The sequence below is a fragment of the Thunnus thynnus genome, chromosome 17, assembly GCF_963924715.1.
Source record: "Thunnus thynnus chromosome 17, fThuThy2.1, whole genome shotgun sequence".
Classification (NCBI taxonomy): Eukaryota; Metazoa; Chordata; class Actinopteri; order Scombriformes; family Scombridae; genus Thunnus; species Thunnus thynnus.
Genome location: NC_089533.1, coordinates 6511530 through 6539178, shown reverse-complemented (window position 1 = coordinate 6539178; position 27649 = coordinate 6511530). Strand labels below are relative to the sequence as shown.

The following is a 27649-nucleotide window of genomic DNA, read 5'->3' as shown; positions in this document are numbered from 1 at the left end:
AATCGACCTTTGCGGGGAAGAGCAAGGAGAGGAGCGCGCCGTCTCACTTTCTCCCCTCCTCTAGAAGTCTCTAACTACAGAATGTAAACTTGGATTGAATAGTGGTGAGGTTTCATCAGATCAAACTGGACTGCCGCAGCTGCCACCAGAGGGAGCCCGCTGTTCAAATGTGATCGGGTTAAAGTCTGCTCACCCACCCCCCTCCGCCATACCGATAAGTCTCTGGACAGCAGCCAACAGTAGTGTGGCATATAATTCACCAGCAGCTGTGTTAAAGGCAGGGCGAAGGTGAAATGAGGTGAAGGCAAAGCCAATACAGTTGCAGCAGACATAACAATGACATAACTGTAGACTGACTGACTGTGGAAGGCGGTCTGGGTGATAATGCAGATATGTATGTGTGATATGTGTTTAATACTGACAACTGAAAGCAAATGACAGCAAAAAAACATGACCCAAGGTCAAGAACATGGAAAACCACACAATAAAATGAGATGAAAACAAGTTATTTTCTCTGTATGGAGGAGAGTACACTCCTTCACTTTATTAACAACCGATCGAAAATGACAAATCAGAGACAAGCTTTCAAAAAAAGCCGATGGGATGCAATGACAGAACTTAAATATGAATCATTGTGCGGAGTTAGCTTCTGCATCGTATCCCTCGGAAGTTCAAACGAGGCTGTGCGGATCAGCTGATCTTTTTTTTGGTCCAGCGGATATGATGTTTAGAAATCAGGACCTTGCTTCTTCAGCTTGCTGTAGTCCATGTTCACTGTGTAAAACTGAGAAAACAAACAAAATCTTAGCACAGATGTTTCACAAAGTAGAGCCACAACAGAACATCACACCTTCCTCATTTATTAGATGTTCTTGTAATAAAAGAAAACTACATGTATCTGAATACTTAAGCAGTTCAGTAGCTAATGACTTTATCAGATTTGTTACTAGCGGTCAACGTTAACCAGATTATGTCACTTGATTAATCTCATTGAAGGAATAATCCGAGGCTCAGCAACGCATTTGGCAAACATCCATACTATGATCCCTGGACATAAACACCTACCCTGTGTCCATTACAACTTCAGCGCAGAGAAAAACACTGTATCTCAACATAAAGTATGATTTCCTGAGCGGTGACTTAGAGGCTCACCTTGTACTGATCGGTCGGGGCCATCTTGTTCCAGGGCTCTGGGTTGTTCTTACGATCCCAGCTGTACAGGAGGAAAAAAAATATTTAAGATGATACACCGAAAAACTGTGAGGCCCATGACATCTTCTCTCATCGTCTCATTAGATGCAGAGAACGTGCACCCGACACCCACTTGCCATTTTGAAAAAGAGCAAAAGTAGAAAGGCAGCAGAATAAACACTACGAGAAGGCCTTCTGTGTCACGATGACGCGAGATCTTACCAGACATCGGGGTTTTTCAAGCCCAGACGAGCGAGGTACATCATGGACATGGTGGCGCCTCCACCGATGAAGATGAAAAGGGGGATCAGCTGCAAAGAACAGAGGGCAAGTTGAGTTTTTATTAAGTAAAGAGGAACAGCTGACTGGAGATCTAGATCAGTAAACAAAGTAGAACTGCTGACAATTTGTGTATACTGAAAACAGTGTACAGTTTGGTCAAAACAGCTTGAGAACTGACCGCTGCCTGTAAAAGTGACTCAAACATTTTCTCTGTTCACTCTGCATCAAGTTATTATTATTATTATCATTTATTGCAACATATGAACAGAGCAGTTATACAAACATACAGGTAGACAAAACATTGCATGAATCAAGCGTCACAGAAACGATATTAAAATAAATGATGCGTCAAATTTAAATATCAAGACAAGCGTACAGACAAAAATAAGACCTGATCTGTAAAACTTCATAGTGAGAGTAAGAAGATGAAAAAAAAGAAAGAAAACAGAACAAATGTTTGGTACACCTTTCAGTACTCTTTGCTTGCGTGAAAAGAAATGTGTCATTAGAACAAAGAGATTCACTACATAACCAAGTGTTTGATGCCTTGTGTCAAAATAACAGGAAAATGTCCCTGAAACTAAAGGTGTGTGTGGGGTTGACTTTGACAAGTAAATAAAAACTAAGCTCTTTCCAAATGTTCAAGGTTTTCTCACAAGTAAAGAACAAATAGACCGGGGGGGTTTCTTCACATTTTCCACAGACGGTGCGGGAGCTGTAGACACCTGTAATTTCAGCTAAAAACACATTAGAGGGATACATCTTGTGTATAAGTTTAAAGTAGATCTCCTTTAATTTGTTGGAGACACAATATTTGTAGGGTAGAAGCCAAGATTTCTTCCAGCAAATATTGTCAAGGCATGACCTTCAAAACAGTGGTGGTACTCAGATCCTTTATGTAAGTAAAAGTTGCAATACAGTAATGTAAAAACACTCCATTGCAAGTAGTGGTTTGGTCCCTCTGACTGATATATTATTATATATGACATCATTAGATTATTATTATTAAAGCGTCAGTGTGTAAGCAGCATGTTATTGTATTAGCTGCTGGACGTGTAGCTAGTTTGAACTACTTTATATATTGATAAATAGTAGTCAAAGTGACACTTAAGTCCAATACTTGAGTAAATGTACTTAAATGACTCCTCTGTATCAAATGAACTGTCAGGCCCTTGGGTGCGAAGTTACAGCTGTCATGTGTTGGGATCGGCCTGTTTACACCAATGTCTACATAGTTTCACAACTTTTTTTTTTCCAGCCAACACCTCTAGACTAGGTTAACTTCTTCAAGTCATATTGAAACTAAACAGAAACATCACTCCTGACTCTGGAAAATGTGAAGTTCATGTAACAGTTGAAAAGAATGGTTGACACCCAGAAATGCTACTTGCTAACTAGCCAGCTAACCTGCTAACCATTAACGTTAACCAGCTGCCAGTGAAGCCTGTGTCCTCATGTGACTTCAAAAGCATCAACAGTCAAAAGTCTTGGTACAATTTAAGCTATGAGTTATTGAGGGAAAATGTGTGTTAGAGGATAAAAACAGACAACTCAGCATCTTTACATTTTTAACCGTATTTCTCAAAGTCAGTGCGGTCAAATTGAGACTCGCTAAAGCTAGCAGCGCTAACTAGTTTAGCCACATCCACAGATGATCCGTATTCACAACAAACCTTTAAATTTTATTATTTTTTTAAATATATAACTAAACTATACTTACAGCTGGGTGGTTTCTCAGCTGTTTGCTGACTGTAGCGAGCATTTTGACTCGTGTGAAGGGTGATTTCTCCCAATTTGTACAGAAATAAACGGATTACCGAAGGTCTTGCCAAATACGGTGAGCAACTTAATCTGCGAGATCTGGCGGAAGAAAAAAAGGCCGAGGAAACAGGAATAGGATGCTGCTCAGACCGCCTGAACAGGGAGGGTCAAAAATACACGATTGTTAATTATTACCGGAGACACAAAGAGCATCTGTGATATACAACAAGTCAGAAATATCCAGTAATTAATAAAGATTTGATCAGTCTGTCGCTTCGATGTTTGTTTCATCGCAACATTTTATTCCGGCAAAACTGAAATGCTCGATGATAATTATAATAATAGTAGTAATTAACTAGTTTCCCTTCTTGATTTGAATTTTCAAGACTTCTTTGTTTGTTTTTATTTATTTAATCATCTTTGCCACCACATGGTTCGTCTGTGTGATTTGTTGATTGAGTCCCAATACATAAATTATTTATATATGTTATGTATTGAAATCTAATTGAAATCTAATTGAAACTTGATACATTGACAGCTGGAATGTGAAGATATACTATAGATATACCTATAGATATATTAAGATATACCAATGCCTTTATATACTGTTATTGTAGCCTTGTTGTTCTTTCAGTCTGTTTTTTTTATTTCTTGAGGAATGCAATCAATCAATAAATGTTCCTACTAGAAATTGTGCAATAAGGTCTAAATATTTTTTAAATATTTTTTTAAAACTAGTCTACATCCATGGTTTCCTTTCATTCTTTGCTGTTTTTTGTTTTGTTTTGTTTGTTTTCTTTTCTTTTATCTCTACTGATTATCTCATCTGCTTGTCTTTTCTAAATATTACTTTTCCTCTTTTTATTCAGGATACAATAATTAATTGTGACAGAATTTATATTATATCTGTTTCCTGATTTTTGTTTGTCATGTTTTTTGTAACGTTTTGTAATGACTATTTGTATTATATGCTTGCAATTAAAAAACTAGTCTCCATCTCAAAAACAAAACCAATCTGTGATCCTTTTAAAAAAAAATAATAATTTAGTTAACGTTACACATTAAATGTGTATAATGTATCAGGTAATTTAATCTTGTTTTACATAATGTGGCTGTATCTGATTATTATATCAAGTTGTAATATTAACTCTACCTCAGTGGCTTTATTCTCAGAGGCAATTAAAATGTCAGCATCAATAACAATAAACAACAGGTCGATTTAAAGTATTTAATGCTGTCTACATGACTGAGGTAACTAAAATACTTTCTTGCTCAAGTCTCTGGCTCCAGTGGGAGCAGGTCTGTACCACAATCTGGCAGCAGGTGGAGCTGTTTCCCTCAATTAGAGGGACAGAAAGCTGCACTCATTTCATCAAAGTCATTTCATCAAAGTCATTTCATTGTAATGGACGGTTCACAGTTTTTTAAGTTTGTCTTAAAACAACAGTCAGGTGTCTAAATGAGCATTGATTACATTGCCGGCTGAAGTGCTCTCGCTCAATACTGAACAATTCCAAAAACTGTTGTTCCCATTAGTCACTTAGACACTAATAGATGGGTAAATAGGCTCCAGGTTGAAAAACCCCAAAGTTCCCCTTTAATATCTTGTAGCACAGCCTTTGGAGGTAATAACTGCAATCAAGCACTTTCTGTAACTCTGAATAAGGTTTCTCAATGTCTCCACTGGTAGTTCGGCCCACCCTTCTAGAGCAAACTGCTCCAGTTCTCTCAGGTTTGATGGCTGCCATCTCCCAGCTGCAAGTTTCAGCTCTTTCCACAGATGTACAATAGGATTCAGATCAGGACTCATAGCAGACCACTTCAGAACGGTCCAGTGTTTTCTTCTCATCTGCTCTTGGGGGCTTTTTCAGGGTCATATCCTGCTGGAAGACCCATTGCTGCCTGCTACTGAGACAATGCTCCACAATGCCAAGGCACCCAGTGCCTGAGGCAGCAAAGCAACCCTTAAACATCACTGAGCCTCCCCCACGTTTCCAGCAGGCATGGTGTTCTTTTCCTTGAAGGCTTCATTTTTTTCTTCTGTAAACATAGGGTTGGTGTGATTTACCAAAAAGCTCTAATTTTAGTTTCATCTGTCCAAAGCACATTCTCCCAGTAGGACTGTGGCTTGTCAACATGCATTTTGGCAAAGTCCAGTCTAGCTTTTTTGTGTCTCCCTCTTAGAAGTGGTTTTTCCTGGGTCTTCTACCATGGAGCCCATTTTCTTTTAGACAGCGACGGATAGTGTGACTTGGAACTATTGTACTTTGAACTTGACAGTCGGCTTGGATCAGTATTAAAGTTTTTCTTGGTTCTTTCTCGACCATTCGAGCAATCCTTCTGTTCAATCTCGGGCCAATTTTCCTCTTGCGACCACATCCAGAGATGTTGGCTACAGTTTCACAAGCCTTAAACTTTTTTAATAATATTGGCAACTGAACTTGTTGGCAACAGTGGTCACAGACACATCAAGCTCTTCTGAGATGGTCTTGTAACCTTTACGTTGACCATGCTTGGCTATTACCTTTTTTCTAATCTCTTCAAACCACTCTCTAGTTTTCTTTGTTTTCCACGTTCAATGTGCACACAGTGGCACAAAACAGCAGAGTGAGTCATTTTCTCCTTTTTAAACTGGCTGCGTGAGCGATTCTAAGATTGAAAACTACTACCACTATCACTACAAATCAATTATTTCTCACAGCTTCTGAAAGGTACCAATAACTTTTGTCCTGGCTATTTCAGTGTTTTGATTTTTGTTCCACTGCAAATGAAAAATACTTTAATTTCAACACTGCTCAAGGTGAATGGTGCATTATTTTAATAAAATACAAGGGTACCAATAATTTCAGTCACATTTGAAGGTTTTTCTTGCTGTAATCATTCCTCCTGTTCATACTGACCATGAGAGGATCCCTTCATAATGCACTTACAATGTAAGTGATGGGAGACAAAATCCACAGTCACACAAAATGTATTTAAAAGTTTATCTGAAGCTAATATGAAGCTTCAGTCGCCCAAATGAGTCAAATCAAGTAGATATCTTCCAACGTTACAGTCTTTTTAGTGCCAAAGTTCCTCTTTTTGTTACTATACTTCCACCACAGCTCAACAGGGAAACACTGTCTGAGGAAACACAAAGAGGGAATTTGATGCTAAAAAGACTGTAAACGTGGCAGATATCCACTTGATATGACTAACTCACGCTGCTGAATCCTCATATAAGCTTCATATCAACTTTGGCTGTAGACACACTGTGGATTTTGGCCTCCATCACTTACATTGGAAGCACATTTGAAGGGGATCTTTTAATAGCCAGTATGAACAGGAGGAGTGATTACAGCGAGGAAAACCTCTTCCACTGTTCATCTGGGAACCTGACTGTTGGTTTAAGACACTTGAAGAATTGTGAACCCGTCTTTTAATCCTCAGGTTTCACAAACTCTCATCTCCCCCAAATTAGAATCATTATTCCACAAACTTTATAACGGTTTTCCTCTGCTTCGCCCTGAAAAGATTGCAGTTTTAAGGTGCCTCATATTGAGATGTTTAGTGTTTTTCTTTGTGTTAATACAATCATAAATGCTGATACCCTGCAACTGTGCTTGTTGGAGCAAATATTTCCTTTATAGCTCTGTGGTGACATGACTTTCATCATAAAAAGTGATAAAACATGTTATATTCTACATATTAATTGCCAGGCTTTCTGTAGTATTTTGATAATCAATTAATCGTATGTAGACAAAAAATGTCCAAATTATTTGGTTCCAGCTTCCGATATGGGAATATTTTCTGGTTTCTATGACAGAAAACTGAATATCTTTAAGTTGTGGACTGCTGGTCTGAACAAAATAAGACATTTTAAGGATTTAGGAAACATTGATCAACATTTTGCACAATTTTCTGATGTTTTATAGATCAAACAAACTAATCAATTAATTGAGAAAATAATCAACAGATAAATCAATGAGGATTAATTGCAGCCCTAGTTGAAAATACATTGTAAGTTTAAGTGTTTGGTTGAAAATTGCAAAGCAGAAGGTGGTAATGATTTCAAATAATATTAATATTTACATTAATTTAAACAATAAGGGTTCGTTGGCTATTTTACAGCCATTTCTAACCTGGAACCAATCAGAGATGAGTATAGTATTACAACTAACTGATATAAAATAATCACGTGTGTGCAATAATAAGAAAATCACCATGAAATATAACAATTTCCCTTTTTATGGCAAGTTATTTCCAACTTGTAGAAAATAAAAATAAAAACAATTCAATAGTAAGATGGGACATAACACAACAGGCTACATATATAACCGTTTATGTTTTATAAATGACATGATACTTGGCAAACCGTTTGCCAAGAAATAAACTACATACTGTGTGTGATAATAAAATTAGACATTGTCAAGCAACATTGTGTAACTCAGGCCTTACTTGGAGGTAAGTTCATGAGTTAAATGCTGGAATTGTATTTCTTAGGCCTTGTTTGGTTCACGTTCCATCCAAGCGAAGTGAGCTGGTTTCAGAAACAATAAAAGGATTTGTCTACATGTTTTCCACCCGTCCAAATTCCTCCACATAAGCAAAGAATATGCTAATGGTTCATGACAGTTCATTCAGGCTTTGATCCCAGGTAAAAACAAATCTTTTCAACATATCAGCAGACTTGGATTTTTAAAAATGACGAAGACTCTCTTTTTAAATACAGTTAAGTTAAAGATCTAACTTGAACAAATCACAGGCACGTACAGTACGTATGCCTTCACAGGATGTCTTATGAATATAAGATACTGGCTATAGAGTGTTTGCATTTGATCTGCAATGATGCTTTCTCTCTTTTTCTTTCTCTGTCTCGGCTGTACTTCAGGTGTTTCAGTGTGTCGTCTTCTTGGGGCCTTTGCCAAATTTAGCATCCAATCCAAGACCTAAAGTGAGAAAACCGAAGATTTGATTAAGGAACAGACATTATTTTACACTCTGGATTTCTAAAAATCGATAAAAAAAAACATTCAAAATAGGAACTTTCTGTTATCTTTTCCAACTATTTCAGAATAAAACTGACTGACTCCTCTTTAATTATACTTGATGCATTATTTAAATGGTTTGCGTGGGAAGTCTGTGTTTCTTGATTGGACTTAATTTTATGTGATAACAAGCACATACAGTAACTGTCTCAAGCTGCTGTTGTTGATAACTTCAACCATGTTTTTGAAAGCTTTTGCTGCCATTACAATCTGTCAACAATTTCACAGTAATGCATTGTATTAATGAGGAAAAATCTACTTTTGGAATCACTGAGTAAAAGGTAAAAGGAAACAGGCAACAGAATTAACTCTCACCGAGGAACACAAGGACGGTGCCGAACCACTGCATCGTGCTCATGACGTTACCAAAGAGAATAACGGAGCCGAGGATGGTGAAGAACTTCCTCGTGGTGGTTACGATGGAGCAGGTCAGAGGTCCAAAGTATACTACCGTCATAAAGATGAAGGTCTGATAAAAGAAATAAGAATAATAATAATAATTAGGTAATGTAATCGGGATACAAGCTGTCAGAGAGTTTGCTTCATTCCAAAACTTGTATTTCTTCCAACAGCGCAACGCAACATTACCCATCGTCTCATACAAGTACAACGACCGCATCCATTCACCCACCTGGCCTAAAGCACTGGTCAGTCCAAACAGAAGAATATCGTAATAGATGCCCGGGTGGCGTTCAGTAAAACTCAGGAACTCCCAGATTTCCCCAGTCCACAACACCGCTGAGAAAAAAGAAAACAACATTTAGTGTCATTTCATAAACACAACAAAGTAACTGATCATAATTAGAGCTGCACTGATTAGTTGACAGAATATTAATAGTAGATTATTTTGATAAATACTTGTTTTGAGTGAATTTTTTAAAGAAAAAATGTCAAAATTCTTAGATTTTAGCTTCTCAAATGTCGTTTTTTTCTGGTTTATTTTGTCGTCAATGACAGCAAACTAAATATCTTTGATATTTGGACTGTTGTTCGGGACAAAACAAGACATTTGAGGACGTCATCTTGGGCTTTTTGGAAAGCAGTGATCGACATTTTTCACCATTTTCTGACATTTTATAGACGAAACAACTAATTGAGTAGTTGAGAAAATAATCAACAGATTAATCAATGGTGAAAATAATCTTAGTTGCTGCCTTAATCATAACATCTGATGTGAAAATCCAGATCACAGTGTTCATAGTGTGGGGGTAGAGCGACACCAAGTGGTGTGACACAGCAACAACAGCGAGATGCAGGCTGGGTCTGGGGGCGTCTGGGATTCGTAGGAGTGAAGGTGTAAGAATACCTTCGCATCCTGGGATTAAAAACACTTCAAAGCTAAAAGCAAAATTTCTAATTAAGGCAGCAGGAGTTTATCTGTGACTGTGAAGATTTAACAAACCAAAACTGAAGACATCTGACGGCATTTTAAAGCTGCCTGGAACTAACACTTACTAAAAACATATATAGAAATTTGGAATATGAAACTGGGAGCCAGATGTGCAGGAGAAATGGAAATATACTGAGATTACAGGCAGCACCAATTAGTTTGTTACAAGAGTGATAACAGTCTCTCACTTCTCACACTGGCTTTGACCTTTCAGTCTTTATCTTACAGCCCGTTAGTGCTTAACCTTAGAAAGCCTCCTTGTTATACTGCTTTTGTTTTATGTACCTTACTCTAGAGCATATTATAGCAACCTCCTCACAGAACTCAAGGCTTTGCAGTGCAGTATTCCTTATCTACAAAAGATAACACTGAACACTTTGCCTTGACTGAATTAATGAGTTTTTGGCTCCTGAGAGAACAGCGTTCACCTTTTTCTTCTCTGACACAGTTTGCATTGGTTTTGTCGCCATTAACTGCTGCATCACAGGAGCCTTTTTTCCCACCGAGGTTCCCCTTAAGAATTGAATATTAGCACTGACATATTATTATGTGAATATGACAATGTTAGCATTCAGCTGTCAATACTGAAAACACCTTAAAATGATGATAACATGTAACTACGCTGTATTTTTGAATAAATGGTTGATTGGACCAGCAGGGTAACAAAACACCTTGATGTTGACATTCAGTTGACATCATTTTGGACTTTTTCAGACTTTTCAAAGAGTCACAGATATGCAACTGTAAATCAGATGGTTCAAAGTGCTTGTGCAAAACTGCAGAACACTCAAGCATCCTGTATAATGTAACTTTGGTGAACATGTCAACACAATAGATGACATTGACAAAAACAGGAAATTATGCGCCACAGATGCCAGAATATACAAACTACAAAACTACATTTGTTTAATGCAAAAACATTTTGCACTTTTTTTTTTTTTTACAACAGCAGTCATAATCTGTTGTATGTTTATTATATAACTTGTCTTCTTCCTCGTGGTTATAAATGAACAGACGTGACTTGTGACAGGTGTGTGTGAAAGAGAGTATATGCCAACAGGTGTGTACACAACAGCAAGAGGCGGTTGGTCAGTTGGCTGATGGCTCCCACAGGGTTAACGGGGGATTTATTGAGATTTGGTTTATTTGGTTTTATTACCTTCCTAGTTACGTTTGTTTTATTGTGTTAGCGTTTGCCCGCACTGAAGCCAAATCTTAGCTCTTTAAAAAACAAACAAACATATAAATAAATATGAGGCAAATTCCCAGACTAGTTAAAAAAAGCTGGCGTACACTACCTAGCAGCAAAATACAATAACTACACCCTACTCCAATGTTATCAATGGCTTCTGGGAGTATCCCCTCATAAACATGAGCTGTTAAAATCTGTTTTTGTGGCTTCTTGTGACTTAAGATGGATTTTTCTTATGCTGCATCTCACTCATCCCTAGAAAAGGCTTAACAACTGGTTTCTAGTTGATAATTTTTCATCCAAGTTCATATAGAAGTTAATTTAAATGGTACAAAAAGCCTTGATTAATCAATTTGCAATGTTCAGAGAGAAAGGTTCTGCAACAGGATGTTCAGTGCACCAGTGTGCCAGATTCATTCAGCTGTATTTTGGCAGTGCTGAACCACACCAAGGTGATTCTGCTCATTAGTTTCTCCTCCGTCGCTGCAGTCGTGTCAATCACCGATGTGCCCTGATGTAGTTTCGGTTGGAATGAAACCCTCCGTGCTCCTGGGACTCCGTGGCTCATATTCTGTTAGATGAGAGTTTGGCAGCTGACTCACCTAGTCCCAGCACCAGAGTGGACCACATGTTGATGTTCAGCATCATGTGGTTGGCGCCCGTCTGGAAACGAGCCCTCATGTGGTCCTGGGCTACACCAGTCAAACCGTCCAATGTCAAAGAGACCAGCTGTGACACGGCGAAACACATCACCAAGCCGTGAGACAAATGTCACAGGAGACGCAGATGGAAATATTACAATGAATGGGATACAGGTGAAATGAAAGGAATATAAAGCTATAAATACTCACCAACAGAATCTCTCCAAACCCGAAAACGTGGTCGTCTGCGACACCTGAGCTCTTGTTGGGTTTATACAGGAACAGAGCAACACCGCTCACAATCAGCAGCACACACAAGTACTTAGCCATCGGGTACTTCTTCCTCAGTATCGTCACACCGAGAATCATCACTGAAACAACACGATAACATGATGGATCACTGAATAGTGAAATATCTACGGTGAGTTAATCTCACAGGCCCTTATCCCTGAGAGTGGAACATATGGATGTGTGTGTAACAGCGGATAACCAGATGAGACATAACCCTCATATACAATCAGACCTGCCACATACGCTTACTGTCTGTGTCCTTTATCAGTTCATTGAGATATCAGCATCTCTCTCTTATACATATACAAATGGGTAATTTTACTGTGTACATTTGCACATTACATTATCAGACACAGATGCACAGCCGAGGCCTGAAACGTTCACTAATAACTGAAACAAAGACAGGAAGTGACAAGTGTATAAATGTACATTTCCCCTTTTTCAACAAGATCAACCATAACCTTAGACGTCTGTTTAGTAGCATAGATGCAGCTGTTAATGCTCGACTGATTTGTTGTACTTAATATTTGCAGTGAGTGTGTTTAGGAGTGTATCTCACTCCACCTGATCATTACTTGAGTCTCATTCACTAACTAAAAGCTCTTTTAGATTTTTTAGCATACCAAGGGGGACCCAAAAGTTCCTGAAACTAAAAGAGAAAAACTGTCCTTCTACATCTTAATTAGTACCTTTCTAATCCCCTTTAAAGTACTCTCCTTGAGATGAGATACACTTGTCCCAGCTCTTCTCCCTCTATTGTCTCTGTGTCCAAAGCCTCCTGCGATTCTTCCTGGATTTCTTCCACGGAGGCGAATCTTCTCCATTTCAGTCTTAATATTCTGTAGGCGTACGCTACCTAGCGGCAACTACACTCTACTCCAGCGCTAGCAATGGCTTCCAGGAAGTTATGGGTCCCCTCTTGTATAGTATATAACCACAAATATTCAGGCATAGCGTTGCTGGATACAATAAATGCCTCACCATTACATGTCACCAGCTACTCTGCTAAGAGAAGTAATTTTAACTGTGATATTCTTTCTTTTATATAAACATATTATGTGTGTGAAATGCAGCTGATATGTGGGCAGAAGTGATATTGTTAAATTTACCTGGTATGGGCTTGCAGGATTTCCCCAACACCTGCAAAAAGGCAAAAGGTTGACATAACAGCACCGACACTGTTCAAACAATGCAGACTCACAATCAGACTTATAGCAACTGACTTTGTTATGTCAAAAAAAAAACAGCAGCAGACTCACCTGTGTTGGGTAGTTCACATACTGAAGGGCAGAGTTACTGGACACCATGGCTCCAAGATAAGAGAGGGAACACAGCCCATAGAGCCAGCTCTGGGTGCGATCCTGCTTAGAGCCCTCGAAAAACTGGATCACTGATGATAAAAAAGAGAAGATTTATTTTCTTAAAGTGCATCAACAAGCCGTAATATGATAAATCAAACACTTTAAGAGCAAAACATTTTACCAGATTACCAGTTTGAGGCTTATAAGTCAACAGACTTGTGTCAAAATCTTAATTGTGACAGATTCACAGTTTCCGAATATGTGTAACAGACTCACAGAGTTTAGCAAACAGAGAGTTGATGATGCACTGGATGAAGACCAGCGTCCGGGCGAACCTGAACTTCTCCTTCTTCTCTCCCTGACCGTAATCGCCTCGAGTGCTGGAAAACAAAAACAGGAAACAGCAGCGTGTTGAATAGAGTTCATCATGGACACCAGCGTTCCTGCTACAAAGAGGAGTATTGAGGGTAAAGAGCGGACTGCTTTCATGAGTCTCCAAGCTGCTTAGCTGTGAAAAGGTCCTTCAGTAAGAAAGAGGCCGTAATGCATTAAATTACAACTGACAGGGTGGTGGGGGTGACATTTTGTTAGGTAACTCATAATTTTTGATACAATCTTGTCTGCTTGCTGGTGACAAGAGGAAACTGTGGTCAAGAACTCATCGTAAACAGTAGTGGGAGTATTTTTGAAGTAATCGAAGTCAGTCAGTCAGGTTTGTTAGAAGGCTCCGCCGGGTTTCGAGTCATCTCTCTGAAACCAGATACGATCCCTGCTCCCTTTTGGGACTTCAAACAACATACCATCTGTGTCAAGCCTCAGTATGTGAAACGCAATATAGACCAAGCCCCCATTTACTCTTTCTAGAGAGTCACGAACAAGTATTTAGACTTGATACTTAACTTAGAATCCTTACTCTCTCTCTTAGCATGTTTAAAAATATATTAAAATCAGTATTTACAGAACAGCGTTATTGCTTTTAACAAGTATCAGACCTCAATTAGCATGTGATGACCCGCTGGTGTCATATTTATTCTGCCATTTGATTCACCTGCCTGTTTACTTTTGTAGGTGATCATTAGCTCAAGTTATTTAAGTCCTGACTCGCTGTCACTCTCTCTCTCTCACTGGTTTGGTTCAGTTATGCTGTTTTAGTTTATCCACACACACACACAAACACACATCCTCCACTCATGCACATCAAATACCACTGACTCTACTGATTTCCACACTCCCTATTGTGAATATTTAATTTCTAATTTGGTTAATAAACTTATTTCCTGTTAAAACTAAGCATGGTTTGTCTCCTGTTATGTTGTGGCCAAAGAGCCGGATCATAACATAGCAGCACACTGATCTTGCTTTAGCGACAGGAAAGACTGATGTATAAAAGACTTCTTCAGCCTGTTTAAATTAAAGGACTCTAAATCAGTGGGTGTCAAAGTGGGGTCTGGGGACCCCTAGGGGCCCTTGAGGGGGATCCATGGTGTCCATAGCAAAAAGGGGAATATTTCATTTCACTGTAATTCGATCCATAAGTAACTCAATGACAGAACGTATGATTGTTTTAGTCATGGGTCTGGATAATAAAACATCTAAAAGGCATTACAGATGGGGGAGTCTGGGACAAAAACCTTATCAAATGGGGGTCTTTGGTCTTATTTGTGTCAGTTTAGGGATCCTTGATGTGGAGAAGTTGGAGAACCATTGCTATAAATCGCCTGTAAAAGGGCATTTTAAAAACAGACCTACAGTGGAGTCCAAAAGTCTGAGACCACTTTCCCCTTTTCACTTGAATGTGTCATTCACTTGAATGGGAAAGTGGTCTCAGACTTTTGGACCCTACTGTATCTAAATATGAAAGTTGACGCATGCATTAATCTGACTATGAATAATAATGAAGGAAGCAGAGGCGACCGACTAGAGTTTATATGCACCAATGCATTCAACTCCCTCATTAAGAGACAGTCCCACCAGACTCCATTGAAAATACTGACAATTTAACGTCAATGTCGCCTTTCATATCGCTGTAAGTAACTTTGTATATCTGGCACCGGTTTGCATAATGAAAGGTTTGAACACAGCTGGCACATTATGTAACTTGTGGTGCATTATCTGCATTTATGTCAAATTAAATTATCCTTACAAGTGCCGAGCTGCAAGCCCACATTAAAAATTGACGTTTTTTTCAATGGAGTTTGGTGCAGGCGGCGGATCTTGTCATTAAAAGTCACTTACATGGTTTCTTGAAGGATCCCATAGTAGAAATAACAGACGAAGACTCCGAAGAAACACACGATGAAGCGTATCCGCGTGTTGTCCCACAGCGAGGCGGGCTTCCCCGCTCCCTTTCCCGCAGCCATGCCGTCCTCCACCAGCCCGGGTATGGTGACCGACACCGCCGCGCTCCCGGTGCTCCTCACACCGACGTCCCGCTCCACTATAGCCGCAGACACGAGCCCGGAAATGGTGCTCGCGTTTACTATAAATAACTTCCTTTATGCACAATAAGCTGTTATTTCCTTTAAGCACAATAGCTTGTATTTCTTAAAGCTTGCTCAACGGTGCATTGAGTTGTCTGACAGTCTATGGTGTCATGTATTTATTGTGTTCATTTTTAGATAATTTAATATGATGTCCGTCTTGAAATGTCCTCCGGGTCATGAAAAAGCATCCCTGCTTTCTCACCTGGGAAAGATGTGAGTACAGTTACTGTTTTCATAGAGTAATTAAAAGCTATATTTAGGGAGAAAAGAGGTGGCGTCAGGAAATTTGGTTTTGTGAAAGGACCTCTGGGTTGTTTACAGCCGCCTGAACCTTTAGAAATATTTTAATAAATTAAATCTGGAACATAAAAGCATGATGTTATATTCAGTGTAACCGCGTCGATCCAGATGAATTATCCCTAATTGTATCTTCCCTCTATTAGCAATTATGCATGAACTGTATAAAAGAAGCAAGTATGCAGTTTTAAAGGCAACTATTAAAAATGTGAGGTCCTTCCTCAAAAATGTCGCGTGCCTTTTTGTCGTCTTAGGATGTGGATTAAATTGATTGGTCCATGTAAGGCAATTAAGATCCACTCACGGCCAATCACAAAGCAGATTCAGGTGGAACGAGGCGGTTCTTATATTTAAAAACAGCAAATCCACGTGTCAAAGGCAGACACATCAACAACAAGGCGAACCACAGGAATGACAACTATGAAAGGGGGTGGATAAACAAAAAAAATATAAAATAAATATAACAGAATAGAGTTTAAGTAAAGACATTAAAACAATACACTCATTGACAGTGTTTGCAGCCTTCTTGCTAGTGCAAGATTTAATGTTCTTTTGTTGGCAAACTTAGCTAAGATAATGATAAGATTGATGATTTTAACTTGTTTTTCATTCTGTTGTAACTTAAAAAACCCAAACTGTTTATGCAAGAAAGCAAACTCAGCCATAAATGTGACATTAATGAACTTAGAAACCTCTTGCTGCAGTCTTTTAGTATCGGTTTTATTTATTTTGTGCATTTTTGTTGTTTGTTTTAATGTCTTTCTATTTCTTATGTGTTGCTTGTGAACCCTCCTGTACCTCATGTTCATTCATGTACTCAATAAAGTAGGAAATGTCAGGATTGATAAAGACAAGTTCAATCTGATCAATTTAATCATACTTACAGCTGAATTTCATACCCATAAGTGTAAATACTCCAACAATAAATCCTCTTTCCTGCTCTGGTTATTGAAATTAAAAACTACATCTCCTTTATTTCAAATAATGAGAATAGAAAAGCTGTCAAAACTTATTTAATTGTGCTTTTTTGTTAAACTCAGTTTACTTTACCCCCTGGCTGTATTTCCTTTGTTTGTTTAATGTAAATGATATTGTTTTTTATGACCTTATACTGTCTCGTGTTGAACATTTCTTTGTGCTTGAGATGTATGTTCTAATAAACACTCAATGAAGAAGAAAAACATTTAGTATCATTTTGTCTACAAAAATCAATTTTCCCAAAAGCCTTTAAATTGCTTGTTTTGTCCATCCACTTGTCCAAAAAATATCAAAGATATTTAGTTTACTATCATATAAGACAAAGAAAAGAAATAAATCCAAGACATTTTAAGAAGCTGGAAGCAGCAAATATTTGCATTTTTGTTTTTTTAAAAAAAAGCCCAAACAGTTAATTGATTATCAAAATCTTTGCAGATAAATTTCAATCAGCTGTTGTTTCAGCTCTAATGTATCTGAACACCCAGAACATTTGGGATTTTATTTTCTTCACAATAGCAATGACACACTTAACATTTTAAAATGTAAACTAAAAAAAAGAAAAGGGTGCATAATCCCGTCTGAGAAAACAGAGCTGACAAACATTACCAAATAGTTCATTAGCATGTTCTTATGCTATGATATTTTTACTGTTGGTCATATTTTTTTTTTTGTTTTATTCCACAGGATCATGTCGACAAAGACTGTTTGATCCGTATGAACTCCAGCAGAGAGAAATCAACTTCTGCCATATCAAAGTTAACACTGAAACATTAACACTTAGTTGTGATTGGAGCCACAAACAGACTCAGATTGAACACAAATTCAGTTTGACTCGCTCAAAAGTGTGGACAAAATCGCAAAAGTTTGGTTAGAAAAAAAAAAAGCCCAACGTAGGCAAGTAAAGCTAATAAAACATCATTTCCTGCTTATAACATTAAAGCACCAAAGTCTAAACAGAAAGATGGGCAGTATCACAAGCCTCCTCGCTCTTTACAAAGATACAAAAATATATATCTTCCTAGAAATACATCTGTAGAAAAGTAGCCCACCATAAACTAGAGGCCTAGTGAGAAAAATATTCTTCCTCAACCGACAGATTATGAAATTTTTAGTAACAAACCCATCAAGTATTTCTCTCAAACTGAGCTGAAAGTTCATCTAAACTCGCGCAATGCTTCACTAGGATATTAATCAATTGTAAAGGATAGTGAGAAAGTAATACTCGTGTGTTCTAAGTGCTCGGGCTTTCTGACTCAAAATTCACTTATTTTCACATTAAAAGTGAAAACATCCCTAGCAGATTGCAGTCTTTGTCCAAACAGCTGATACACGAGTAAAACAATATTCATAGAACAATGTCAAGACCTCAGTCATCCTACTGGGACAGTTTAAGTGCTGATGAAGTCAATATCAGCTGAATCCAAGAGTCCTGCAGGTAGAAATAATCAGTAAAAGCAGCCAGATTTTTAGTCCAAAGTCAGTCTAAAATATGACGGCGACAACTGTTTACAGTCACAAAGTTCGTTCTTTTGATCACAGTGATCGTGGCGCGTTACAGCAGTGATGACCCAGGTGACCGCAGGTATCCGTTGGCACCCTGCGTACAAAAACAAATCCAGTTTCTCCAGGTATAAAGGACTCCCCCGGGCAGTGCAGCGTGTGTCCCTGAGAGAGGTTCTGCTCAGATGTCCACCTACTGCATGCCCAGGTGCCTGGTTGGAGAGGCTTGACCCGGGCAGCCGGTGACGGGAGAGACCGACAGGCCTCGGAAGAGGAGGTCCATGGAGGGCAGGAGGGGCTTCAGGAGACTGACGGGGCAGAAAGCGGAGCCTCCGTGGGGGGTAAAGTTGACTTTATTGGGGTCGGGGCAGGACGGCTGGAGGAGAGGCTCATCCTGACAGGCAGACCTGGAGGTAAAGGAGATGTGGAGAGTAATGAGGTTGTTAATATGCGTCAAACAAAGAGCTTGTCGGATCAGTCAAACAGCGTCTGAAACCCTCTCCCCGACATCTTTCCAAAGTTTGACTTACAGAGGCTGCGTCTGATCATTTCTGTAACTTTTGGAAACCAACAAGGTGAGAAATCGAGCAGGACTTCCTCTTCTCTCTCGTTCCATTTACACCTGGTATTAAAACATGACCTGTATCTGAGCAAGACCTCCCTTTACCTGGGATGGACCATGTCTATGGACAAGTCTAAGCTAACTAATTTGTATATTGACATCCGATCACACAACTGAGATCACAAGAACCCATTTTAAAACCAGTTTTAAATGCACAGACCCATGAATCAGATGTCATTATACAGATGATGTGTCCAGATGCAGTTCATATGTTAAGCATAAATACGGCCTTAAGCGCCCTTTTATACAATTCTTCACATATTTTCAATTTTTGAGACTTTCTGTGTACACTGTCCATTTGTACAATTCATTGTTATGACAGCAGGCTTTTCACTCTTCTTAATGTGTGACCATTTGAAACAGCTATAAACACTTCTGCCTCTAGATGTAGTTGTACCACAATTTATATGAACAGCTTAGTTTCAGGCATGCACAGGCCTTAAATGGCATATCCTGGATAATGATTTGGATCATTAAGGGCCTTGAAAGCTGCAGTTTTGCCTGTTATGACATCGTAATTTCAATCATGATATGTACTTGTGCTGGGAAAAACTTATGTGAGGGCCTCTCATAGCAAAAGCAGAGGTCAATCCAGGATCTTATTTTGGCCTTGGTTATATGAATTATGCATAGTCTAAAAAGTGTTGACTCACATCGCTTCCTCGCATACTCTAACTCGCTCGCAGCCTTCTGGCGGCTCGCGCTGGAAGGTTTTGTTGGGACGAGGAGAGGTGGAGCAGGGCTGCAGCAGAGGAGGATCCAGTGCAAATGAAGGAAACAGCGTCGACGGAGAAGGACACAGGATCTCACAGTCCTCAGGTTCTGCACACACAGGGGAGAAATATCCAAACTTTTACTAACGATACCACAAAAATCAGCGTACAGTTTAAGAGGAAAGCATAAAAACGATAAATCTAGCTAACCTGGCTCTCCCATGGGACAGGGAGACTGTGATGGAGACAGAAGAGATGGGTTCAAGGGACAAGGGGAATTTGAAGGCGACAGAAGTGATGGATCTAGAGGACAGGGCGACTGAGACGGAGATAGGAGGGAAGGATCCAGAGGCCCCGGGGAGGGCTCACTCTGAGAGCCACTGCTGCATCTCTGGGCAGGGACAGGAGCCCTGTGGCCATCTGGGATATCCAAAATCTGAGTGAAAAGTGAAGAGGTCAGGGAAGCCAAAGAAACAAGAGAGTGCAGAGTGTATGCTTAGATGCTTAGAGTTCCAGGAGGTATAACAGGGTTTACTACTAAAAGTCTTGAACAGACAACAGCCAGTTATGTGGCTTTTTCAATCAATTTTCAAGCTTTTTTCTGTCAAACTTTCTTTTTTTTCCAAAATTGTAACAAAACAAAGCTTCTTATACTGAGATAAAATTGTGATTATTTTGTTATTATGAGAAAACTAAATCTGATCAATTATAAACCTTTTTCAACCTGACATATAGTACAATATATCACTGTAAAGGCTGAAAAATACATGGAATTTGTATGAAACTTGTCTATTTTAAGGGAAAACACAATTATTCATACACATATTTTAAAATTTTCCATTCTGTTTCTTTGCTAATCTTTGATATTTGCCTCTGCCTCACTGGTTGGAAGCATATCTCAGCGGGGCTTTTACCTCATGCTGATCGTCGGTTTTCTCCGACACAAACACTTCTTCCAGCTCCAAGTTGAGGCCTTCGACGCTACGTCGCAGCCGCGGGGCGAGTCTGTTCAGTGGCATGAGCGGCATTGTCTGCAGGAAAAAAACAAGTAAATAACAGGCGAATGTAGGAAAGAGTCTGCGCTTGATTATGTACTTGTGTTACTAAAAACTTGTGCAAAATTATAGTGGATTCTTGGCTGTGTTTGAATTGTACAGTACGATATGCTGCTTTCAAACTGTCTCTCTGTGACAAGCACGGCAGTAACACAGGAGCCGTGACGACAGCCGTTCCTAAGAAAAGCACCAGTGTTTTTTATATCCCGGTTACTAAGTTCCTCCTAGTCTGCCTGTGGAAGCCATTTTGGCACCGCTAGTATTCATGAAAACTTGTGTCCTCGCCTCACCCCGCCGAGGGGGGGAAAAAAGAGATTCGAGCTACCTGAGTGATGCCTGCTGCATGACCCGCTGGCAGGGGTTGGTGGGGGAGCTCGTACCCCGCAGAGGGGGGCGCGTGGCGGGACCGCTTCTGCAGCTGTTGCCTCAGCTTGGCCACCTGAGGGCAGAGCGGAGAGAAATAAATGACTCAGGAATCACTACAACTCATTCTGAAAAGGGAGAGGTTACTCGTTTTTCCCCTCAGGAGCGGTTAATGTTACATCTTTTCACTGGGAGGATGAATAGCGACTGCTGAAAGAGTAAAGGGTGTGTGTGTGTGTCTGACTGAGCTGAGTCTAACAGAGAGAAGAACCGATGAATGAGACGCTTTAGTGATGATATACTGAGATACTCGCCTCCCTCAGGTGCTCTGCGCTGCCCCACGACGCCGAGCGCTTGTGTCCACCCATACTTCTCCTTCCCCGGGTCTCCTCTGCCCAGGAACTTGGAGTCTTTTAAAAAAGAATAAATAAAAGATTATTGCAGTGTTGTAAATATAAAGAGTTCTTTTGGAGGTTTGGGTTAGAAAATGCCCTTTTTTTTTTTTTTGGCTATAATTCTGTCCGTCAGCAGGGTTGACCTTTTGGAGGCCTGATACAGAGTAAAGCCATTTTCTGTTATAAACCCAGTGAACTCCAATCAACAAAGTGTACCACACACACAAGTGGAGCCCCACACAGCTGTCTTGCACACCTGCCCCACAACAGCTGTACAGAGGAAAGGCAACGAGAGAAAAACCACTCTTGAGCTGCAAAACAAGTCCCCGCTTCCTCACACACACATAAGAAAACATCCAAAACCACATCATTGTAAAGACTATAAATACAGCTCGACAATACACCTCAGTGCACTTACACCGACATACTGTAACCCTGTTGTTCACAAAGTCACGTACTGTAAAGGAAAAACAACAACGCAATGTCTCCTTCTGTCAGTCACAACTTCCTACTCTCATTTGTACCGTTTTCTTCACGCTGACTCTTGATCTTCTAGCAGCAGGGGCCTGGTTGACCGCCGCCGGCTGTTGGTTGGGCGCAGACGACGACTGGCAGTTCATCATCATCATCATCAGGTGAATCCCAGGTTGAGTTGACCCATAAGTTTAGACACTCGCAGTACTGGTGCCTCTACGCTCCAAGTCAAACAGTCTGATCCACTCAGCGGTGTTCATGCCATTCATAGGCCACACTCAGCTAGCGTTACACTGTCTTTTAGCTCTCGGTCCCTGTGGCACAGTTACATCATGGCTTTCTGACCCCCCGACAAACAACCGGCGTTTAGGGTGTCAGCTTCACAACCCTCAGAGAAATCTTCCTGAGCTCCGAACTGCCAGCAGGAAAACACAGACACCATCTTCTGTCCTGTCCGGCAGATTCATAGACGATCGCCTGGCTAAATAAGTCACAACGCGGCATGAGTCAGTCATATAGTGACATTGGTGTAGAGTTACAGCTGCCATCCACCCCCCGCCACCCCCCATCATCATCCAACACCAACAACCCCACCCTCCCCAATACATGAAGAGGGGGATCATGGGACACAAACCTATAAAAAGACTCAAAGGTAGCAAAGTATTTCGTCTGGCGTGGCTCATGTTTCCAACATGGACAGCTCGTCAACATGTACTTAATTCCTGCTTGAAATATAAACAGAAATCAAGCTGCAACTAATTAATCTGTTGGTTATAATTTTTGTTTAATGGATCAATTTGTCAGTCTATAAAATTATGAAAATTGCTCAACCTGATTTTCCAGAACACAACGTGATAACATCTTTAAATTGCTTGTTTGAAACCCAACAATATTCAACTAATAATTATAACAAATAAACAAATAATTAACTAATTTGAGAAGCTGGAAGCACAGAATATTTAGCAGTTTTGCTTGATAATTTCCTTGAACGTTTGCTTGATTATCAATATTGGTGGCGAATATGTTCTGTTACATAACTGAGTGAATCCACTGGCTCTGAAATAAATATGACCTCATAAATGTTTTATTTACACTGTCATAGCGTGTGTTGTTTTTGGATTGCATAGTATTTTAAGTTTGTCATAATTAGCAGGTTTACTACATTTATAATAATATAATTATGTGAACAATTTATTAGACATTTTGCCATTCTCTTCATTTTAAACTCTTTGGAATATATTTACATATTTATACTGTAGATTCCTATTTTATATTATTTATTTTATATTATTTATGATGACTTGTATTCTCTCTTAACTCTCTCTTAACCATATTTTGGTTGTTATGCACCACAACATCAGGTCAAACTCCTTGTATGTGCAAATCTACTTTACTTCTGATTATTTGAAAGTATACAGTAGTACATACAGTATAAAGTTGTGTCTTTTTGTTTTGTATATGTGTTACCATAAGATGCATGTTATACATTTTAGATGTTTGATAAACAGCTGAGTATTGCAATTTTGTAACGTTGGACGCACCGAATGTTTGGCTTGACACGGAAATAAAAACTAATTTACCGACTAACTATAATCTATTAATAATAGAGTCTTGAGAAATAAAGAGTGAAATGACAGCAAACAATCAGTTATATCATCTGAGGTAATTCAGAGGAGCGATGGCAGGAGGAGGTGCTGGGTTGAGCTGGATGTGTGTGTGGTTGAGGAGAGTGTTGGGGGGATGGGGTGTCTGTATAATGAGGTCAGGAGGGTTCTGTTCCTCACAATGGAGGCAAAGGGGGTTCGTTCGGGTTTAAACTGTGTCAGGAGCGAAGACGAAGCTTGCGGAGCTTGGTGATGTTCGTCAGGGGCTTTGTGCACTAGTTAGAAGCAGATATACAGTCGAAGGGGGTGGGGAGGGGGTGGGGGGGGGGGTAGCACGGGAAGAACGGCAGAGTTTGAGAAGAACAAAAACGTCTATTTCCAGTTGGCTGCCTTCCACCCGCAGCGTCGAACTGGAACCACCAGACACCTGCAGAGCCAACATCAGATATCTTGTCCTCTATAGAAATCCTCAACATACACAAGAAGTGGAACAAAGAAACTATTGGTTTCCACAGAGCAGGCTAACCTGTTTGCTGTTTTTTCTTTCTGCAACATGAAGCAACAGGTTTTATGGAAAATATGTTCTTATACTGGTGTAACACACCAGCATTCATCATTCATTTGATTACAGTAATTACACCAAAGCATCACAACTAATTTGACAGTGTCATGATATACTGATATTCACCTGTGTGGCTTTGTCATTGACACATGTAACGGCCGTGCTGTCGGACTCCTTGGGCCACTGTCCCTGCAGGTAGGGTCCAACGATGGCGTCCAAGGACAGGGTTCGGCGAATGGTGGGTTTGGGCGGGCGAGCCGTGGTCCTGTCGGCTTTCGAGAGCAGAGATGAAACACATCATCGAGTCAGTGAGAATGTCTGGGTTGTGTAAGCCTGCGCTCAGTACATGTCAAAACGATTTCTGTCTTGCAGAAGTGATTAAAACGTGTGCTTGTGTGATCATGTTTAGCTTCAAACTGAATAAAGATGTGTAAAAAAAAAAAAAAAACTCTTTAAGAGACTAAACAGTATTTTAACACCACTGGTAGTTGTTCACAAAATTGCTCCCAGGCTTCCTCCCCACCAATAAGCAAGCAGTGTGTGTTTGAGTGTGTGTGTGTGTGTGTGTGCATGTTGGCAGCTCTTTGTAATCTCTGGCAGGTGTGGACCATGCCTTTGACCTGGAGCAAAGCCATCGAACTACACAACACTGGCAACAGTTGCCACAGGCTACTTGTGTATCTACCACCAACCCCCCGAAAAAAACACACACTGTAATGTTGTCATCAGCCAAGGTTGCGGGGCAGACAGGATGTATAAATAAACGCAGCTACATACAGATGTGAAACAGTTAAACACATTAAAAGAACAACAAGTAACACAAGGAGGCCTTCAAAGCCGCTGCTGCTGCTGCTGCTGCTGTGTTAGCGTGAAGCATGCAGCAGAGATCCCGCAGGTCAGAGTGCAAAGGGGCGACCGAGTGTCCAAATAACATTATGAGAACAGTGTTATGTTTCAGGGTTCGCAGCCTGCCTTCAATGTTGACTTAACATTCTCATAGCATGTTGTAATTGTACCTTTTAGAGCACAAATCAAGTAAAAAAAAAAAAAAAGTTGGATAGTATGGCCTTTTCCTTTCATTAATCTCCATGATGGTCATCAAATTAAGCCTCGCTGTTTAAGATATTATTCAGTTTATGAAACAGCCATTCTACTTTTATCATATTGTGAGTTGTAAATCAGGAACTTCTTTACCAACAAATGTTAAAACATAAGAACTTATTCATTCAAAAGTGGCTTCAAGAGTACACGAGACACACAAGAGTAGCAAGACAGGGCACAACATTAGCACCAGCTGCCAGCCAAAGCTGGTAAAATATGCAAGTGGCTGATAAATTTACTTCACTCACCAGCCAAAAAACACAATGACAATCTATTTAGTGGCAAAATTTGAACATTCACTAGCCATTTGTTTGGTGGACAAAGAAGTTAATTTTGCACCCTCATAGCAACTGATAATATATGCTCAGTTCAATTTTGTTGCAATAAAATTCTCTTTATATTTAGATCCTAAACACACACACACAAAAAAAACAGGCAGATAATGATTATATTATTAATAAAGAGACACTAAACAAACTTGTGAGTTCTGGCCCATGCACATGCACGTGAAGGCATATTAAATCCCCCCCTCCTCCTCCTCCTCCTCCTCCTCCTCTTCCTCCTCCTGTAGGTCTGTCACAGGCTACTTTCATGGACAAAATTGAGACTAAAGACCAGTTAATTGGGGATGGCTTTGTCCAACCGGGGACAACAGCTGTGTCCTCAATTGGGAAAAAGCTGATTTTTGGGTCAGTGGTTAAGGTTAGGGTTAGACAAGTAGTAGTTATGGTGTCCAGGAAATTAATGTAAGTCTATGTAATGTCCCCAAAACTGACCTATCGTAATGTGTGTGTGTGTGTGTGTGTGTGTGTTTACCCGTCTTGACCTCTCTGCAGAGGAGAGCTGAGGAGCCCCTCTGGAGCTGGTATGGGATTGTGGCTCTTAGGGGCTGCAGGCTGGGGTTGCTGCACCCCCGAGGCGCCCCTCCACTTCTGCCCGACATCACCCCCCCACCACCACCACCAACCCCCTCAACTCCGCTCCCGCAGCCGAGCCCCGCTTATAAAAACACACACTCGGCTTTGCTTTTCTTTCTTCTCCCCGTCGCTTGCAGGAACTCTTCTCTCTCTCTCTCTATCTGTCCCTCTTTCTTTCTCTGACCGCATTCAGTTCATCCAAAACTCTGATCGGGACCTCTTGTTGGGCACCCAGCTTGAGGTTTCTTTTGTGATGATGAGCATGATTTTTGTTGCCTCACAGCTTTATTTTCGAGTTGAAAAAAAAAATAAAAAAAATAAAATAAAAGCAGCTGAGTAAAGCTTTTGCAGCTCAACGCATCATCATAACGGATCGCGCATTATCCTTCATCGGTGCAGTATGAGGAGGACAGCGGCTGCAGCGGCTCCTCTCTCTCACACGTTAGTTTCTCTTGTCTGCAAAGTGACAACACAACAGCTCAACCTGTGCAACTATCTCGTGTAGTAGATCATTCCCGAAAAGGAGGGGGGCCGATGCAAAGGCTCCACATCTTCCTCTGGTTGGTTACTGCAGAATACTACTGAGCACTTATTGGTCTTCACATCCATCTGTCTCTTAGAGGCCAACCCCCCCCCAAAAAACTTCATGTTCCCACCCACTTTGTTGAGATTTTTTTTTTCTTCCACTATTGTGGGGCATGGCCTTTCCCCTCCTCCTCTGCAAACCCCTTCACGTCCAAACCCCTGGGTCTATTCACAGTGTGTGTGTGTATGTGTGGTCTTCAAAGTGTGGTTTGAGGGCCCTTAAAGGTCACTACAGAGGTTTTAATGGGTCCAGCATTAATATATTTGAGAGAAATTTTCATTAAGGGTGCATCATGTATGTTACAAACCCAGTCTTAAAGGCTTTCATGCAATAACATTAACATCTTGAAATAATATTCTGATTAATATCATGTAATTATCTGCACAGAACAGACTTGTTCTTTTATAACTTGCATTCACAATTTAACTTATATAAATTAAAATGTGCTGTGCTTTAACTCAGATACACCAAACGTCTCAGTGTAAGTTCAGGGGGTGTTTTTGTACTGTTTACACTACTTTAAACAGTACATTTAGTGTAGATTTATTAATATTACTGCAAAAATAAACTCATGAATAAAGTATATTTTCATGTGCAATGCAAATGGAGTGCTTTATAGATAATAATGAATGCAACAAACCTCATCTACATGATTCAATAATGTTTTTGATGTATCTTTTCACACAAGGTGCCCACCTAGTTATATATTAGCTACTTCCTAGAAACAACCATAAATTAAACTGCAGTTATATAGATGTATAGTCTACATTGTGACTGATGGCTTAAAGATCATTTTTATTTCAAGTCAAGTGTCTTAACACTGTAATAGCACATGTATACCTTCCCATTAGGGTCTATTAAGGGTCTTTACTGGAGCTGAATCAATCAATCAAGCGATACTCTTAAGTTTCACACAGCAGGTG

At 39.9% G+C, this 27649-nt stretch overlaps 3 protein-coding genes across 4 annotated transcripts; all 3 read right to left on the bottom strand.

Annotated features, from left to right (window-relative positions):
- Positions 1 to 505: 505 nt before the first annotated feature.
- On the bottom strand, positions 506 to 3354 carry ndufa4a (NDUFA4 mitochondrial complex associated a). The gene is made up of 4 exons (XM_067570361.1): positions 3194 to 3354; positions 1414 to 1502; positions 1153 to 1213; positions 506 to 784 (listed from the first exon to the last, which is right to left on the bottom strand). Exons 1-4 carry the CDS (start codon positions 3233 to 3235, stop codon positions 728 to 730), a joined length of 249 nt encoding a protein of 82 aa, XP_067426462.1. The 5' UTR covers positions 3236 to 3354; the 3' UTR covers positions 506 to 727.
- A 4086-nt stretch (positions 3355 to 7440) lies between these two features.
- On the bottom strand, positions 7441 to 15853 carry slc35b1 (solute carrier family 35 member B1). The gene is made up of 9 exons (XM_067615591.1): positions 15312 to 15853; positions 13353 to 13456; positions 13035 to 13165; positions 12885 to 12915; positions 11695 to 11855; positions 11446 to 11572; positions 8893 to 8999; positions 8577 to 8730; positions 7441 to 8162 (listed from the first exon to the last, which is right to left on the bottom strand). The coding sequence occupies exons 1-9, from the start codon at positions 15434 to 15436 to the stop codon at positions 8110 to 8112; spliced, it is 993 nt and encodes a 330-aa protein (XP_067471692.1). The 5' UTR covers positions 15437 to 15853; the 3' UTR covers positions 7441 to 8109.
- Positions 15854 to 16601: 748 nt separating this feature from the next.
- Positions 16602 to 26627, bottom strand: fam117aa (family with sequence similarity 117 member Aa). 2 transcript variants are annotated; one of them, XM_067615589.1, is made up of 8 exons: positions 26040 to 26627; positions 24249 to 24394; positions 21402 to 21497; positions 21050 to 21163; positions 20584 to 20700; positions 19880 to 20105; positions 19610 to 19778; positions 16602 to 18741 (listed from the first exon to the last, which is right to left on the bottom strand). In XM_067615589.1, the coding sequence occupies exons 1-8, from the start codon at positions 26164 to 26166 to the stop codon at positions 18528 to 18530; spliced, it is 1209 nt and encodes a 402-aa protein (XP_067471690.1). In that variant the 5' UTR covers positions 26167 to 26627; the 3' UTR covers positions 16602 to 18527. The 2 variants fall into 2 exon arrangements, with proteins under 2 accessions (XP_067471690.1, XP_067471691.1); XM_067615590.1 differs by lacking the exons at positions 24249 to 24394; positions 26040 to 26627 and adding an exon at positions 22007 to 22465.
- Between the last annotated feature and the right edge of the window lie 1022 nt (positions 26628 to 27649).